Source organism: Vigna unguiculata, chromosome 3 (assembly GCF_037176805.1).
Source record: "Vigna unguiculata cultivar grain cowpea cultivar isolate G323 ecotype 2 chromosome 3, ASM3717680v1, whole genome shotgun sequence".
Taxonomy (NCBI): Eukaryota; Viridiplantae; Streptophyta; class Magnoliopsida; order Fabales; family Fabaceae; genus Vigna; species Vigna unguiculata.
This window is the reverse complement of record NC_140794.1, coordinates 19011173-19030620: the sequence shown is the minus strand read 5'-3', so window position 1 is coordinate 19030620 and position 19448 is coordinate 19011173. Positions and strand designations below refer to the sequence as shown.

The 19448-nt window shown below is 32.7% G+C and overlaps 2 protein-coding genes across 2 annotated transcripts; one reads left to right on the top strand and one right to left on the bottom strand.

Moving 5' to 3' along the window:
• Positions 1-9065: 9065 nt before the first annotated feature.
• Positions 9066-10599, bottom strand: LOC114175142 (chalcone synthase 17-like). Its single transcript, XM_028059911.2, has 2 exons — positions 10247-10599; positions 9066-10156 (listed from the first exon to the last, which is right to left on the bottom strand). The coding sequence occupies exons 1-2, from the start codon at positions 10422-10424 to the stop codon at positions 9165-9167; spliced, it is 1170 nt and encodes a 389-aa protein (XP_027915712.2). The 5' UTR covers positions 10425-10599; the 3' UTR covers positions 9066-9164.
• Positions 10600-16206: 5607 nt separating this feature from the next.
• On the top strand, positions 16207-16787 carry LOC114177246 (uncharacterized). The gene has a single exon (XM_028062520.2). The coding sequence runs from the start codon at positions 16375-16377 to the stop codon at positions 16582-16584; it is 210 nt and encodes a 69-aa protein (XP_027918321.1). The 5' UTR covers positions 16207-16374; the 3' UTR covers positions 16585-16787.
• The last annotated feature ends 2661 nt before the right edge of the window (positions 16788-19448 follow it).

Genomic DNA, 19448 nt, shown 5'->3' with positions numbered 1-19448 from the left:
AATAAATAATTAAAATAATTAAAATTATAATTTAATGAAAAACAATTAATATTGTGTTACGGATAAAATAATAAAAATTATAATTTAATGAAAAACAACTAATATTGTTGTACGGATTTCATATATGAAAATAAATTTTATGACTGTGTACCAGATTTCGAAATCTAGTTATTTTTTCATTAATTTCGAATTACTTTTATTTATATTTTAATATTTTTCATAATTGTGTTTAAGTTATTTATTTTATTTTTATGGTTAAATTAAATTAGTTTTAAATTAAGTTTAAATTTTTTATTAATCGTGTTTAAGTTAAATTTTTTTAATAATTATGCTTAATAATTATGTTCAAATTAAATTATATATTCAAAATTAGGTTATATATACTAAAATAAGATAATAAATAAAAAAAATTAAAAAACTATATAAAATTAAAAATAACTAAAAAAATAAACACATTTCATAAATAAATAAAATTAAATATAACCCATTGAAAAATAAATTAAACAAAATTAAAATAAATAAATAAAAAATAATTAAAATAATTATGAATTAAATTATCTTAAATAATTAAAAAAAATAGAGAAAGGAATGCCAAATTTCAAAATCCGTGAGATACTAAAAACAGATTTATAAATATGTGACGAGGGCTAACCGGAGTTCTAAATTCGGGAGTACTTCCTTAAACTGAATTTGGAAATCTGGTAACTTTTTGTACCAAATTTTGAAATCTGGTGCTTAGTGAAATTTTTTGTTAAAATCCGATCAATAATTTTGCAAAAGAAAAGTCGTGAGTGAAAGTCATAATGCACATACGGTACATAACAATATATATAACAAAATAAAAAACAATATTTGATTTTTCTTATTTAACTTTGTAATCATTTTTTTATTTTTAAATCCAAAAAATGCAAACTAATTAGTTTTTTTTAAAAGAAACTTTATTTTACACATTTATTTATCAATAATTAAAAATCTAATTTATTTTTTCTTTTCTAATAACTTTATTCATTCGAACAAAATCAAGTGTTGACAACCTTACTTCAACACAACAGGTAGAAATACATGAAGAGATGAGGAATGAGACTAAGATTGATTTGGTTACACAAATTCTGGAAGGCTTTTGCAAATGTCCAACTATTGGGATGAAGCTTACTAAGAGCACACAAAGAGACCACTCTTGAAGTTGGTAAGGGGGAAAGAAATATCAAGCTCCCTAAAAAACTCATAGACAAAGACATAATTTCTTCCTTCTTTGTTGGCCTAGAGAAAACCCTCTCCCTGAGAGAGTAGGATGAGGCAGTGAGTCCATCAAGACAAATATTGAAGATAAGCATGAGCTCTACAACCCTCTCTATAGTGCAAACTTGGAAACATAAGATGCGACCTCATCCAACATATAGTTATACCTAGGATCTCTTATGGGGGAAATTGGTCACGCCTCCTAACCGCTGGATCAGGCTATACAACCTTCTTCCCCTTCGTCACCTTCTTCTATTTCTTTGAAGGAATAACGACTACCTGAGGGGAAGTGACCACAAGAGAAGCGACGACAAAAGGACTTTGATGAGGAAGTCTCATTGCCAGAAAGGGGGGAAGAGGACTCAACGTTAGAACCCTCACCCTTAGGGACAATATCTTTGTCTAACAAAGAGCAACGATGATAAGAACTAGAAGAAGAGGTAGAAGACATACTTAAATGTGGGAGCGAAAGAAAAAAACATAGAACTTAATAGGAGAATATGAGTAACAAAACTCAAGTGGAGAGTATGGCAGGCTTATAAGACGAAAGCTAAGTAAGGAGCAACGAGAGAGAGAAGAACATAAAATCCAGAAAAAAAATATTGAAAGTGAAGATAAATGGGAAACAACAACGTATAACGAAGTCGAAACGTCAAAATGGCTCAAGCAAACGTCATTTCCCTCCAAAAAACAAACTTAACCTTTAGTGATCCTTCCTCTTCTGAGCTCAACCGCTAGGATGATTACCCGTCAAGATTCCAAACTTTCGAGCTCAATCGAGAAGATGATGCCATGTCAGCCACATAGTCTGAACTAGTTAATGTGAACAGACGTTTCATAGGTCAAGGCAATATTACGACGCATCAACACACTATATGGGAAAAACCCTTCCTTAATGCTTCATAGAAATCAAGAAAGTGCCTAAACGTCACATCTGACCAAGCATTCAACAAAGTCGACCTTAAAGACAAGGCAATCACAAGTCAATATCAAGAATAACTCAGTCAAAGACAATCACATACAACTCAGTCAAAGATGGCCTAGGATAACACTTTGTACAATATGATCAAAGACAATCACCTATGGCTCGACCCAACGAACAATCCTCCTGCAAAACTTTACATCTCAACCAACAAGTCAGTTATAGTCACAATAGGTACACGTTAATCAAACTTCTGAGCTTGAAGGGGCTTCTATGCCTACCCGACCTAAGAAATGTGCTAGAGCATGACTCAACAAGGCCCATTTAGCTTTATTGGCCTAAAGTGGTTAATAATATCCAAAGATATATTTATTGGCTCAATTATTGTATATAACAAAAAATATGATCAAATATCGGTAGTTTGATTATTTTACATATATCCCTTAATATCCTATATCAACAAAATATATGGTATATTTGATTAATTTATATTATCTTTATCATTATATTAGTTGCAAAATTCTTGGTATATTTTTACTATTATTGATATTCCAAATTTTATAACTAATTTCTTGAGGGTCAAGAAATCCTATAAATACTTGTCATTCTTCTAGGGAATGAGACATTCTCTCATACTCTCTCATATACTTATTTAGATCCAAATTCTCGTATCGGTTTGAGTGTTAGAGAGTCTTTTGCAGGTGGATCTTTCCCTATATTCCAAAGAGTTATCTAGCCAGTCAGATATTGCCACCTATCAGAAGGTAAACACTCCAAATCCTGGTAAAAAAATTCAATACCATTGAGAGATACCCAATCAACTTTAGCCCCATGCTTTAGTTGGTAAAACTAGATAAAAAATGAGGAGTTTGGGTCAAACCAAGTTGTTCACACAAAATTTCAAAAGCCTTTACAAATCCCTAACTACTGAGTGGAGCTAACTAGGCACTACAGAAAATAGTAAAAGAAGATCGCTCTCAAAGTCGGTCAAAGGAAAGGAGATATAGTAATCCCTAAAATACTCATAAAAAATGACATAATTACCCTCATTCTTTTGGGAAATGGGAAAAACCCTCTTGCTAAGAGAGTAAGGTAGGGTGGTGAGCTCGTTGGGGGTAAACATTGAAGTTAGCCACGAGATGGGCAACTTTCTTAACAATAACGAATTAAGAAGATTAAGATGCAACCTCATCTAGAATCCAAGTATACCTAAAATCCTTTATGGGGAAAATGGGTAGCCTCTTGGCTGAAAGCTTAGGTTGTGCAACCTTCTTCCCCTTGGTCACCTTTTTCTTCTTCTGCTTTTTCAAAGTAGTGATGACTACCACATCGAAAAGCTACTAGGAGCGATAGTGATGGGCTCCAGTGATGAAGTCCTATCGCCATAAAGGGAGGAGGAAGACTCTACAAAAGAACATTCCCTAATAGGAGTAATCTCTCAGTCCAACATAAAGTTACAAAGAGGAAGAAGAGCACATACCTAAAGATGAGGGGAAAAGAGAAACAAAGAAGATGATTGGGACAGAGAACACAAACTAAGAATTGGTGCAAAGATTACAAGAGATTAAGCACTGAAATGCGAGAGAAATGAATGGCTGAAAAATGAAGAACTAAGAAGTCTAAAACACATAAAGCAACAAGACACAACAACGTTAGCCATATCGTCTGAACCAATTAATGTGAATAGATGTTTCGTAGTCCAAGGTAATCATTACAACATCTCAATACGCTATCCGGGAAAACCCCCACATTAATGCTTCATAGAAATCAAGAAAGTGCCAAAATGTCACTTTTGATCAAGCACTCAACATGCCGACCTTGAAGACAAGGCAGTCATAAGTCAATATCAAGCATAGCTCGGTCAAAACTGACCTAAGATAGCCCTGAGTACAATATGATCAAAGACGATCACCTATAGCTTGGTCAAACAGCCAATCCACCTAAAAAACATGAAGTTGGCTACAACTCGACCAAAGGGCCAGTTACAATTGCAAAAGGTACATGCTAATCAAACTTTCGAGCTTGGGGGCTTGTGTACCTACTCGATCCAACAAATACACTAGACCATAACCTATAAAGGCCCATTTATCGTTATTAGCCTAAATTGGTTAATAATATCCAAAGATATAATTGTTGGCTTAATTATTGTATATTAACAAAGTATATGTTCAAATCTCGATAGTTTGATTATATTCCATACCCTTAATATCATATATCAACAAAATATATAATATACCTCATTAGTCTATATTATCTTTATCACTATATTAATTATGGTATTCGTGGTAAGTTTTTATTGTTTATGATATTCTAGATTTTATAACTGATTTCTTGAGGGTCTAGAAACTCTATTACTGACTTGAGCGTCAGAGAGTCTTTTATAAGTGGATCTTCCCCCGTGTTTCAATTCTTAGGAGCATTCTTTATAAGTCATCAAACCACTTAGATCTTGCCACCTATCAGAAGGTGAATGCTCCAAATCCTAGTAAGAACAGATGTAATGTCCCTACTAGAAATTACTTAATTAAAATAAATAAATAATAATTAAAAATCAAACATCATAATTTTATTATTCCCAAACGTGGGAAAATTTAAAAATTATTCATCACGCTGAAAATTAAATAAACTAGTTCATAATTGTATTACAAGTTCCAAAACAAACACTAGTTTAAACCAAACAGAAATAAATCCCTTCTCATGAGTCCCAAGCTAGCCTTCTCTTTGTCGCTATGCGTCAACAACATCACCTGGAATATCATCTGCTCCCATGTGATAAGGCACACGATCATCGCCAAACACAAACAAAAAGGATGAGCTCATAAATAATTAACACACTCGTTAATAAAATCAAAATACACCCAATTATATTATTCTAGTTAGTTCCTGGCCAAGACCTTAATACCTCAAGGCTTTTCAACCTTCAATTCACACAAATAATTGATAATGGACTTAGGACATATGATGCTCCCACGAACCTGCCCGATCGTGGTCCTGCTTCTACGAACCTCCCCGCTCGTAGTCCTTCCTCTACGAACCTCCACGCTCGTATTCCAACTCTACGGACCTCCCCGCCCATAGTCCAACACACGTGATCCACCAACTATGAACCTCCTCACTCACAACATCTCTCAAGTGTGAGCACGGAACATACGAACCTACCCACTCGTATCCCCACACGAGAGTATCAGGATATGAACCTCCCCGCTCATATCATCACGTGTTCACCACCATCCATGAACCTACCTGTTCATGGCACATCATCTCCTGATCCAAGTCTCACATCACAACATGATAACGAAAATAAGAAAAGTTCCTAGTTGCAGCACTTTATGGCGCTGCCTAAGCAACGCCAAGCAAATATCCTACGCAGACTGCTTGACAGGACATCCTCGTTGTTAGGCGCCAGGCCTCAATCAGACCCACTGTCTTAGGGTCTATCGCCTGGCGGGTCACACCTCACCGCTAGGTGCCACGAGTTACAGGGACACCCCTGTTAGTTTTATCGCTTGGCGGACATTCGTAAGCCGCCAAGCGCCACACCAGTAGCGAGATTCTGCTGGTTTTTAGCACCTAAACAGATTATCCTACACTTTCAATAGACCTCTTAAGTTATTAACATAATCTCAATCCTCAAGTCGAATTCTTGGTAACCTGCCACCCACATATGTTTCAAGTGCCTAAAATTCACAATTCCCCCATTTCCTCTATTCAAGGCCTAAGATTTTACCAAGTACTCTATTATTGCATAATAACTCAATCAAGCTTATGAAAAAGACTACCAATCATGTACCTTAAAATCAGACAGCCTACTTCTATTGCACTGCAATGATACCAAAACTTTTCACTCAATTACCTTCCAATTAAGCTACACAATTTATGGTGAATTCCTTAACTTGCCACATTAAAATTATCCAATGTCTCTAAGTCTATAACCCACTGAAATCATATCTTCCTAGTTCCTACAATCCCAATTACCATTATCCTTCATTCTATTTTAGAGTCCATATCCATATTGACTCTCACATACCCCTACTATGACCATATTGACCAGATACATTTTCCATTTATGTATTCCAATTTATTAAGACTTAAGCACAATATTCTTGTCCCTCCAAATTTCACATCACGGACCAATCCCCAAATCACGATTTCCAGTACTGTCAAACTGCTAAGCTGGAAAATTCCAGTTATCGCCTGACGGCAAATCATGCGCCGCTAGGCGGCGTATCAGATTCTGGGAAAATTCCTAATTCTTTCGTTGTGCGAAAATCCCTTGCTCCTCCGCCACCTCGTCTCGCCACACACTAGGTCGAATTCATACATAATCCCAGAAATAAAAATGCATAAATAATGCCAAGATTAAATAACAATTAGACGCTGGAATCAATTTCCTAATTGTCCTCTTTCAGCCCCTCTCATAATCCTTTGATCACCTACTTGCCCATGCCCAAACGATTTATTATATAGTCCAATTTCATTCAATTGATAACATTCATCGCCACATACAATATCCAACCACAAATTCCAGAAGTCGCAAGGACTCATGCATTAAACAACACAAAACAGTTGCGGACAGCGTTGCGCAGCCTGGCGGTAGTTCATCGTCGCCAGGCGGTTCAAAGCAGAACCCAAAAAATTGCGCAGAAATAGATAAGTCGCCTGGCGAGCATTCATCAACGTCAGGCGATTTCTAGGTAAAACCCCAGAAACTAACAAATGTAGCGCGAAAAGATGAGGTGTCATGCAATTTTGGTCATAACAAGGCACAATATATTATACACAAATAAAACATACGAAAACAACTCCCCTTACTTGGATAATTCTTGCTCAACTTGAAGGAATGAGGACTTCTCTTGTGCCACCCATAGTCCAACCTTTGTCTTCTCTCGAATGCACTTGATGCTTTGGATTTTCCCTCAAACCTCCTTCAAAACTCCCTTTCCCCATTGCCAATTCGTTTGCTCTTTGCTCCTTCACGTTCTCTGTCTTTCTTCTCCAAAAACCCACCTTAATTAGATCATTAACTAAGCCTTAATGCTTGTTAATGATAATAAAACAAAAATGGCTTTGAATTGGGTGCTAATGGCCATTCAAAGACCATTATTGGCTGCATTCCCAGCCCACTAGGTTGCCCTTCTTGTAGTTAGGGTTTCTCTGCGCTTTCATATTCATGCCAAAAGAAATTTTGGCAAAAATAAAGTTTAATTTGTTCTTAGCAAGGTTTGAATACATCACCACTCAATTACAAAGTCAATGCACAACCAATTTAACCAATTCATATTTCATGATAATTCCTACACCTTTAGAAATTTAATATCACGCACCAAGGTAAAATATATTACTAAATTAACAAGAAATTAAATTAACACACAATTTGGCATACACAAAACTCGAACTTAAGTCCTCTCAACATAATCAAGTACTCTTGACCAATTGAGCTAGTACTTTTCCACATTATAAAGACTAATAATTAATGTCACAAAGACTTTCATTACCCGCATTTATTAAATAATTATGTAATTAATTATTTAAGTTCCTTGGATATTACAAAGAAACATTCAAACATGGCAACAAAATATAACTAACTACATACCAAGAAGATTAGAAACATAAGAGAAATAAACTAATTTGTCAAATTCATCACACAAACTAAATTGTATAATTCTAGAACAAATACATATGAAAATATTAGTGCTATTTTTCTTTACAAAATGGACCACAAAGCTCTCAACAAGACCACTTCATAACAACAAAACAATTTCAATATTTGATTCTAGAATGGCTTAAAAATTGTGAAATGGTTGCTTGATTTGTGAAATGTCTTAAGATAAAGAAACTCTATGACTAAGTATACAAAATCATATTATGACATTATATTTATGCACACATTAAAAAGCATGGAAAAAGTAGGCAAATCTGCCAGGCAGTACTAGGATGTGTGTGTAACACCCCAAATTTTAGGATGTCACAATGAGTTATAAAAACGTAAACTTTTAGTGGAAATAGATAATTTTTCAAAATGTACCTAGGAAAACTCATAATTTAATTTATTAATATCGTAATTCAAACGTAACTGTGTAAAAAATTTAAAATGTCAATGAACAATAGAAAAAAAATACATCGTCTTTAATATTTGGTTTAAAACAACTAAACAAATTATAATAAACTCCCGAGTTCATCCCATCCTATCAACGATCTACTTCTTGCTAGAATCATCTGCATTATCAACTGCTCCCGTATAACACATACGTCATACGATCATCGCACACACAACAAATACACAAAACAACCAAATACTTTTCATTTTTCATTGAGTTTTGATTCAACATTGTTTTGCTTTACATTTGAGATATTTCGTAACAACTCTTTCTATAGCATCTAATTTTCCTTTTAAAGTTATTTTACTTTCATTCCCTCAAAGTAACATATATGAATATGGTCCTTATAACTTCTACAACAGTGTTTAAGTATGTCAATTACTTTTTTATACTCTATTATTACTTGTTTATGATGTGCACAAACTATATTAAACTCCACTTTTACACTTCAATACTAACAAATTATATTTTTCTAACCTCAACATTATTTTCTTAAAATTCTTATAATGTGTTGTAATTACCTATATTCTTATACATTAGGTACATTGTTTTGGAGTATAAAGGTATCATTTTGATAAATTTAACAACATTTTAAGTCTGAGATGTAATAATTAAAAGAAAACCAACGAAATATGTTTTTGTATGTTTGAAGGAGTATTTTTGAGTTTATATGTAAAAATTAAAATGAATCAATAAAAGATTACAATGTTGGATTAAGTGGTTTAATTTTTATTTAAAATAATCGATTATTAATAGATTATTCTAGTGAATATATTAGTTGGTAGGTTGTTTTTACACCATAATAATAGACTATAATGGTAAATAATAAGTTATTCTAGGAAACAACAAGATTGAAAATTGGTACATAAAAATAATGAAAATAAAACAATGGAGTTGACAGGGTGCTATATTGTGACACTATGGAGAACAACAGTTTCAATAGTAAGTCCAGGTCCAAAACCAAACAAGACACCCCATTCAAGTCCTTCACCTGTGGTTTTAAGTCCATTTTCAACTGATTTCCTCCTCATCTCATCCAAGATGAAAAGAACACATGCGCTTGACATGTTCCCATACTCACTAAGCACATCTCTAGTGGCCTTCATCTTATCAGCTTTCAGACCCAACTTTTGCTCAACTTGGTCCAGAATTGCAGGTCCACCAGGGTGTGCAATCCAAAAGATGGAGTTGTAATCAGAGATGTTCAATGGGTTGAAGGCCTCAGAAAGTGCCTTCCCAATGTTCTTCGAGACAATCCCAGGAACATCCTTAAGGAGGTGAAACGTTAGTCCAACTTCACGAAGATGGCCATCAATGGCTCCATCACTATTTGGAGCAATGGTTTGTGCAGTCCAAACTAGCTCAAAAAATGGCTTTTCAATTTGTGGAATGGGGTCAGATCCAACAATCACTGCAGCTGCTCCATCTCCAAACAATGCTTGTCCCACAAGACTGTCTAGGTGGGTTTCACTTGGGCCACGAAACGTGACTGCAGTAATCTCAGAACACACGACAAGCACACGTGCACCTTTGTTGTTCTCAGCCAAATCCTTGGCCAATCGAAGAACCGTGCCTCCTGCAAAACACCCTTGTTGGTACATCATGTACCTCTTCACAGAGGGGCGAAGTCCCAAGAGTTTGGTGAGTTGGTAATCAGCACCAGGCATGTCGACGCCACTAGTGGTACAAAAGATCAAATGTGTAATCTTGGACTTTGGTTGTCCCCACTCCTTTATGGCCTTCACTGCAGCCTCTTTCCCTAGCTTTGGTACCTCTACCACCACTATGTCTTGTCTAGCATCCAAAGAAGGTGCCATGTAAGCACACATGTTAGGATTCTCCTTCAAGATGTCCTCGGTGAGATGCATATATCTCTTCTTGATCATGGACTTGTCACCTGTAATATTGTGAACCAATGAATGCTAATTAGATTGAATCAACAAGGGTTATGTGAAGTGAATATTGCTAGATGGTATTATGAACTTACACATGCGTTGAAATTTCTCTTTGAGGTCGGTCATGTGTTCACTATTTGTAATTCTGAAATAGTAATCGGGATAAGTGCTCTGATCAACACAATTTGGTGGGGTTACAGTTCCAATAGCAAGGATGGTTGCTGGACCTTCTGCCCTTTGAGCCTGACGGATCTCAGATACACTCACCATCTCACTTTTCTTAAATACAACTTAATGAAGAGGGGATGTTGACGAGGGAATTTGGAACCAAATGAAGCACTGCTTGGTTGCTGAAGTTGTGTTTGAAGATGTTGGAGGAGTTAGCATTTTATATATGCACGCAAGGATGGATTCTGAGTAGGGTAGTTGGAAGCATATTCATCAGTTTGGTAGCATGTTTTGGAAGACCATCTCTGACCCCATATTCCACTCATTTCTTCGTTCATTCACTGCTATGTTTCATGCTATTAAATTATTCTATCACTGTTACGTTTTTCCAACTTTTTGTGTGTTTCTAACTTCTGAGTCAACCTTGGTAGCTTAGCAAGAAAAGTCTACCACTTGTGGTGGTATGGTAGGTAGGCTTTTTAAATTGCATCAACGGCCATAACCAAATTAAACTAAAATCTATGCGTAGAGTTCCGCCATGTCATCGGATATGACTATCCACTTTTTGGATCGCACACCACTCTCTTCATTTAGTTTATTGTATAATGTGTTTGGTGACATCGTAGGTCATGGTCAACCATGAAATGAATAATACAAAAATTCATTTGTATACTCGATGATCTTTTATTTATAATATAAGTTTTAGATAACATTTTTGCACATGTATGTTGATCTTAAGAGTACCACCAAAACATCTTATGTGCTTTCTATCTAAATGACGTGTATCAATATTATTTTTAGAGTTTTGATGTATATACAATTTTATTAATGAGAAATTACTATTAAATGGAATACCTCTGATAATTTATTAAACCGCTTTTCATATTCATCTATACATTTCGGCTATATAAATATGTACTTGGTAAAAGATATTCATATCTTTGCTATTTCAAAAAAGTTATATAAGTAAAATGATAGAATAAAACCATCAATCTCAAATTTCTAACTCCTTATTTTAAGAACATCTTTTCCAAGTATATATTCTGTCAATTTTTATTTTGTAACTGGATCTACACAATTTGCAAATTCTGAGTTAAACCACAATTTGCAAATTCTGAGTTCAAGAATGGATTTCATGGATATTAAAACCTAGGTTAGATTCAAAAATCAACTCATTTAAAGTTTTATACAAAAAGTTATAAAAAAGTTTACAGTTTCACTTTTAATTGTAGTTGTTCTTCTGGTTTTAATTTTCTGTATTTACACTTATTTTTTAGAGAATAATGTTCTATAGTATTTTAAGTAAGCTGGATGAAAGATTTAAATGTATAATAAAAAAACACGATATGCATAACTAAACTATATTAATATCTTTTAAAAAAAGTTATATAAAAACATCCATGACGAAATTTATCAAGATTAATCTATAACACTAATTTGGGACTTACAACATTATACTATAGTGTCCCAAGTAAAATTATAGAATAAAACTATATAAAAAGTACAAGAAGGATAAACAAATTATAAATTTATACTGAATATATATTATGAATCAAATACATCAATTTAAATCGAACTTATCCATTATAATTAATCTCAAAGCTCTATTGGGTTAGAAATATCAAATATAAAATAATTTACAAATATTTTTCAAAAGTTTTTGTTGAACATGTCTCAACAAAAACGATTACCTAATTTATTAAGCATTTTCTTTTTATCTAAACATGGACCTAATTTCCATAAGTGAAGATATGTTTATTATACAAGTAATTGTAAAACCAATCATATGAAATAGTAATTGTACAACTAATTTTGTAAATAAATTTTAGTTTCAAGAATCGTATACAAAGTTAAGATCGAAGGATAATTGCAAATAAATTATCTTAATGTAAATAAATTTCCCTTAATGCAATTATGGATGTGAAAATAATGTTATTTTAAAGTTTTGCTTAACCCGTACTCTGCTTGGACCAATGATGGGCTGATCTGCATTGACCCACATAGCCCACATTAACTTAAATCTTCAAAAAAAATTGGTGATTATAAGCAAGTTGCTCATTCAAAAAATTTGGTGGTTATAGTCTACTTGCATTAGAGTTTTTTCTCTAGTCCATTCAAAAACAACTCTATTGTTCGCGTTTCTTTTTTTGCTTTAATCTAAATCAAAGTCATTTTAATTTTCAACATACTTGTACTTAAAAATTAGGAATTATAAAATTTGAATATTACCTTTTTTTTTAAGAAAGACTTATAGAATTTTTTATTTTTACTAATTTAATTAAATAAAAATAAGGTTATTAAAATCCTACACCTTAGTGAAAAAAATACAAAATAAATAATTTCTCATGTGAACCGTGAGTCAAATATTATGTGGAACGAACCAAAAAAATTAACCTGCATTTTTCATACGGGACAGACTTGCTCAACCCACTTTTTGAGAACCGAATACATGATAAACCAAAATAGATTGGTCCATATCGTGATCCCAATAAAAATATTTATCAAATATGAATTATAATTCAAAATATGTTCTTTAAAATTATTTAAATAAAAATGTGCAAAATAAAATTCCTGTGAACCCATTTTCACTACAAAATTTAATCTAAATACTTTATAATATATAATTATTTAATCATAGAAAAGTGTTTTTTCCGAATTATACCCTTTATTCCTCTCCATCTCCAATATTATTCTCACTCCCACGTAATTCATTTATAGGATCATTATAGTCATCATGAATAAAGAAGATGAGAAAGAGTGCAAAACCAAAAATAAGTATATAAATATTTTAAAATATAAAATTACAATTTCACATATAATTTGTATAGTTATTTAATAAAATAACTAATATATCATTTTCCATAAAACTAAAATATTAAAAAAATTATATTAAAACTTATCATTCTACTTCTTTGTTTTTATAAAGAATATTTCACAGAATTACATATTCTTCTTATAAAAAGATTATAAACTCTGTATTCAAACTTAAAATTTTTCAACACAAAACAAATAGCTTTATATTAATTTTATTCAAATTTTTTTCGCTAAAAATGTATACATAACAACAACAATAATTATTATTATTATGATATAATTTAAAATTTATAGAAAAATAAATACAACTATAACGTCAATAAAGATGTAAAAATAAACAATAGAAATTCAGAAATATACTTTTTTTACTTTAAAAAAGATAGTAATTTACTTTAACTACAAATTATAATCAAAACTGGAAATTAATCACTACAAATAAATCCTTAATTAAAAAATAATTTTAGAAACAAAAAATAATTCACCACTATAGTGACTAATTTAGATACCAATTTACAAAATAAAAAATTATTGATTATTAAAATAGTCACTATTATAAATAAAAAATAATAATTAGTTACTAAATAGGTCAATAATAAATTAGAGACTAATTTAGATACTAACTTATTTTGGTAGATAAAATCTAAGTAGCTAATTTTTAGTAAGTAATTTTCTTTTGTAGCTAAAATCATGATAGTTAATTTTAAAGATCAACTATAATTTTTTATTCATAATAGTCATTATTTTAGTAACCAATAACTTTTAATTTTGTAAATTGATATCTAAATTGGTCACTATAATTACTAATAATTATTGGTCACTAAAATTCATCACTATTTAAAAGTTTGCTTATAGTAATTTCATGGAAAGAGTAATAAATTGATAGTAACAAAAAATTAATAAAATACAAGAAAATAATTTACATACAATTTTGTATAATTTTAATTTTATATAATAATTAAATTTGCTACGTATTCCGAAAACATTCGGCTATAAAACATTGTAATATTTAGCAAAAGAAAAATTAAAACTGTATAAACATAAATAGTTGTAAATTTGTACAATTAACAATTTTTTTCCTTAATTAATTCAAGTGCATAATAAATTTAAGTATTTTTAATTGAGTCATTATTATATTTTGTTAGTCTATCGAATATATATATATATATATATATATATATATATATATATATATATATATATATATATATATACTGAATTTCTCTTGTTTAATCTTTCTGTTAAGTAGGTGGTACAACTGTTATCTTGTCTTATCATTTTATTTCCATATTTACACATATTAAAATATGTGAAAAAATTTTGTTGATATAAAAGAGATATTTTGATTAATGTAAAATGACGAGTAACTATTATTATTTTTATTGAAAATATGTTTGTTAACAAGGACAATTGTATCAATGGTTATGACAGAAATATTCCTTTGATCATTATAGATAATGACATGAAAGATATTTGAGAGCATAATGACCACTTTATCCAATATATTTTAATGAAAACAATAAAAATAACTTATCACTTCTTTAAATAATGATGATATCATTTTATATTAACTATAAGACGTTAAAATACATTTTCTTATTGAAAAATAACAGTGTTTTTTTCTCTTTAATGTTAAAAAAAGTCTAACACAATTACAACAAAAATAACATAAAAGTGTCTTCTTACATTCCACATCAATTTTAAACACTCAATACTCATAAAATATATTTCTCTCCTTGAAATTTTCTCAATTCTTTCTCTCTTATTTTAACAATAATATAAAACAATCGTAATCAAAATCATAAACTACATAAAACATCTATCATCTTTATTTCCATTATAATTTCTTGCAACGTTTTTTCTTATTTTACTATAGTGACCAAATTGGACGCTATGTACCACAATGAACGAACCAAGGCAGGTGCTTCCGCCACCGTCGAATCAGACCTCTGTGGATTGAAGTGCGGCCTCGCTCATCTCCTCTGTCAATATCTCATACGCTGAATTGATACTACTATTGCATGATTTCTTTTCCGTTCAGTGAACTTGAAATTTTTTATTTAGAATGCGACGACAGTGCAACACACCAGTTCAGCGGGCCGCGGGCCAGACTGCGGGTCGAGGCAGGTCAGATTTTTGAACCCGAATCTGTTCTGTGAGGTGGACCAATCCGGTCCAAACATTGCAGGTCAAAATACAGGACGGACTAAATTGGGTCGGACTGATCCGCATTATTATCCATATAAATCAAATTGAATATTGGGATGCATAGACGAACTATAGTATTAAATAGAAGAGAGTGAAAAATTACTTTTATTTTTAATGTGAAAGATGAAATAGGAATTAAAAAACTTATTGGAAGTACAGGAAAACTATTGGGGTGCAAGAAGAAGCCCCGTTTATAAAAGTTAAGATCTTCCGTTAAGTGTCATATGTGGGCTTTGAAAAGGAAAGAGTGGAAGGTGGCAGAGAGAAAGCAAGAACGTTCCAACAAAGCATTCCTACGTCTCGGGGATTACTACACATTTACACAACCTTAAACTCCACTGCTGTACTGAATACGGAAAAACCATGTTTCCTTCACAAATACTTAAATTTGTTCGATCTGGTACCTATGCTTTTATTTATTACATTATAAATTTCTTAAAATGAACATGTGAAGTCAGGATGGCCGAGTAGTTGTAAGTTTTTTATTTTATTTTTATTGGCTTATAAAAGACAAACAAACTATACTAAAGTCTCCACTTTTTTGTACTAAAAAAATCCAAAACATAAAAGCATTTTTTATAGTGAATTACAGCAGCAATCAACAGTGTGGTGATATTCATCTTTACACATTGCATGGCAATTTTAGCAAGGTCAGCATAAGGTATTTGAATGAATGAGATAATTGTAGGACACGTGCGACCTGAATCCATTAGAGCCTCTAATTCCTTGCTTCCGAACCACATAATCGGTGGAAGTTGAATCCCCAATGGTAATTAGCATGCATGCGAAGCAAGTTATTCTTAATCCAACTCCAATATCAAAGCATATATATCACATGCAAGGTGGCAGTGAATCCACACTAACGTAATCCTCCAAAACTCCTCCCCCACAACCACTTCTCGTTCACTTCCAACGTTGCATTTATATACGTACAACAATCTCCTTCCATGAAGCCCCCACAACGCTATTCACCATTCTGTGTTCCACTCAAAGCACACATTTGATTTTCCAAACAGTACTATAGTTGGAAAAGATGTCGGATTGGGGTCCAGTGTTTGTGTCGTTGGTGCTCTTCGTGCTCTTAACTCCGGGGTTGCTGTTTCAGGTGCCTGGGAGGGGAAGGTACGTGGAGTTTGGGAACTTTCAAACAAGTGGTGCTTCCGTACTCATTCACTCCCTCCTCTACTTTGGCTTCATATGTGTGTTTTTGTTGGCTATTAAGATCCACTTGTACCTCGGCTAGTTTATTTTGCACCTTAATCATATTATTTTTGTTGGGGTATTCGGATAGTTCAATGTTTCTGTTCTTTATTTCATTGTTCTCCATGTTTTGTTATTCTTGTGGGTCTATATTTTACCATTTTTTGTTCTTTGTTACCTAATTTGGTGGGTTGTTGTGCCTGTATTCAGTTTTCCTCTTAATGAATGTTAGAAATTTTTATTTTATTCAATTGCATATATAGCTGAACGTTCAAACTTGCTAAACGTGAATGCGTTTGCTTTGACAGAATTTTTGTTATGATTGGAAACTAAATAGAAACCAAATAAATGAACAAAAACTGCAGCAAAGTAGTGCTGTCTAACAAAAACTGTTCCTTCTGTATCACCATTATGATACAAGGAGGTAAAATTTGGAAAATGATTTTTTTTTTATATTATAGAGTTACTTGACAACTTATTTTAAGGATAAAATAATCTTAAAAATATAAATTTTATATTTATGAAAAAAGGAAAAATGAAAATATAAAATAGTCTTTCAAGTGAAAAAAGATTTTGGGTGTGAAAATAACATTAATAAAATTTAGGCAAGAATTATACTGTATGCAGTTTAGACTACGACGCGCCATTCTTCGGTACATTATCTGGAACAGAGTAAGCCTTAGGAAAAGTATGATGGTAAACCAAGGAAGTATCTTTTGTTATACATTATTAAATTTAATTTCAGTGATCGAATCTGATTCATAAATTAAAAAGTCTAGATTCCTTCATCGAAAGCCAATTGAAACCTTTGAAAATTGCTAACAATTAAAACCTCTGGTCTGATTAGCATACTTTGGCGTGATGCTCATGTTCCCGCTCCGCAAAGCCAATAAAAGTATAATTGGATATACTAAATTAAATTTATGGAAAAGGTCGGTCATGACATTCTTTTTAAATACTTTTATAAATGAATAAAGCTCATATAAACCTTATTTTTACTTTATTATAATTTTTTTTATAATTTATTATATTTGATCCTCAAATTTTTATATTCTTATAAATAAAATTTTAATACCCAAATTATTTTTGAAAGTATGCCATTGACCGTATATACACTTTTTAATAATAATATGTTAATTAGTACACATTATATTCATAATAATAATCTCTAACATCATCTTAAAGACCTCTACATAAAAAGTTTGGTTTCACACCACTTTCTTTGTATCATTTACATTTGAGATGTACTCGACCTAAGTATAAGTTATCAATGTTAGTAAAATATGATTAAGATAAAAGTTAAAGTGTATTAGATAAAATTAATCATGGTAATTAGGTCATGTGGATAAGATTTATCGAGGTAAAAAACTTATAGATATATGGTATAAATAGTACAGTGTCATAGATAAATTAAATACATTCATTCTTTGCAACATTTAATACTATTTTACACACCTGGCTAACTTGAGTGTTGACGTATCTTTTGCAGGCACAACTTGAGAGTGTGAAGTTGGAGTTAGGAGTGCTTGGAGTGACAGTCTTTGCGGAGCATATTCAACTTTGTAAGAATAATTGGTGTCCACTGTGTGGCAAATATTTACTCTTGAAGAAGAATATTATATGGTGTCTACTAAGAGCAAGATGGTTGGAGAAAAGGAAGTAGAATCAGGACCCTCCTCAGCTAACATAATCGTAATATTGGAAGCATAGATGAAGTGAAATGAAATGTATAATTCAAGAAGTGAAGTGCTGAAGAGGTGGATGCCCTAAGGCAAGAGAATGATAGGCTAAGAAGGAAGGTAGAGATTGAAGGGTAACCAAGAAAGGGAAGAAGGAAATCCCCGAGAACACAGATTAGTGCAAAAGACTGCATCTCGTCTTCGCACTGTGGCTGAAGAGGAGAGTGGTTACAATACTACCCCCAAACTGGAGTAGAAACAAACATCTTTTCACGGTAGGAGGAAGTTGAAACCCTTTTAGTTAACGACATCATGGATACTCCACTACCTAAGTAGTGGAAGGCTCTTACATTGGGTCGATATGATGATAGCACTGATCTAGACGAGCATGTTGTTGTTATGTGAAGGGCTTTTCCTACTACTCTACAAGGGGTCGTTCTGGAATGGTTTACTCGCCTACCCCTGTATTTCATAGACTGCTTTGACACCTTGATGACATCATTTGCGACGCAGTTCACTACTAGTTGGCACAATCACCTCCTTAACACTTTCCAATGTGTGGCAGAAGAAATGGGAGTTTCTACAAAAATTTATCAATAGGTATAGCAAGATGGCCTTGAAGATCAGGAACCTGAACCCTGAGGTGATTTTACACTACATGATTAGGGCGCTAAGGTTAGGACCTTTTACGGATGACCTGTACATGACATCAGCCCCGAGTATGGACGATTTGAGACAACGAGTGACCAAATTTATGCGGTTGAATGAGATGAGGGAGTACAAAACCAATATCAAAGTCAAGACCATGCCAACTAAAAAGGAATGAGCTTATTGACATTTAGTTAAAAAGGGTGGGTTCTGTTAGAGGGAGCTTAAGCCTCTACAATTTTCACGATACACATCTTTGAATGCTGCAAGATCTCATGTGTTGGAAGAGGCACTGCAATTGTACCTTATGCCACCACCTAGAAAATCTTAGACATTGTCAAATGCCGACATCAAGTAACATTGCAAGTACCACCGTAATTACGATCATACATAAGATGAATGTTCCGCCCTTAAAGATAAGATTGAGGAACTCATCCAAGCTCTCATATGGTTCGTAAGGCGCAACAATGAGGGAAGATCGTGTGTCGACCACCGGAGGTACGACGATAAGAGGGAAGGTCGCAAAGAACGAGATAAGTAAGAAAAGAAGGAAGAGTCAACTCAATGTGAGGAGAGGTGT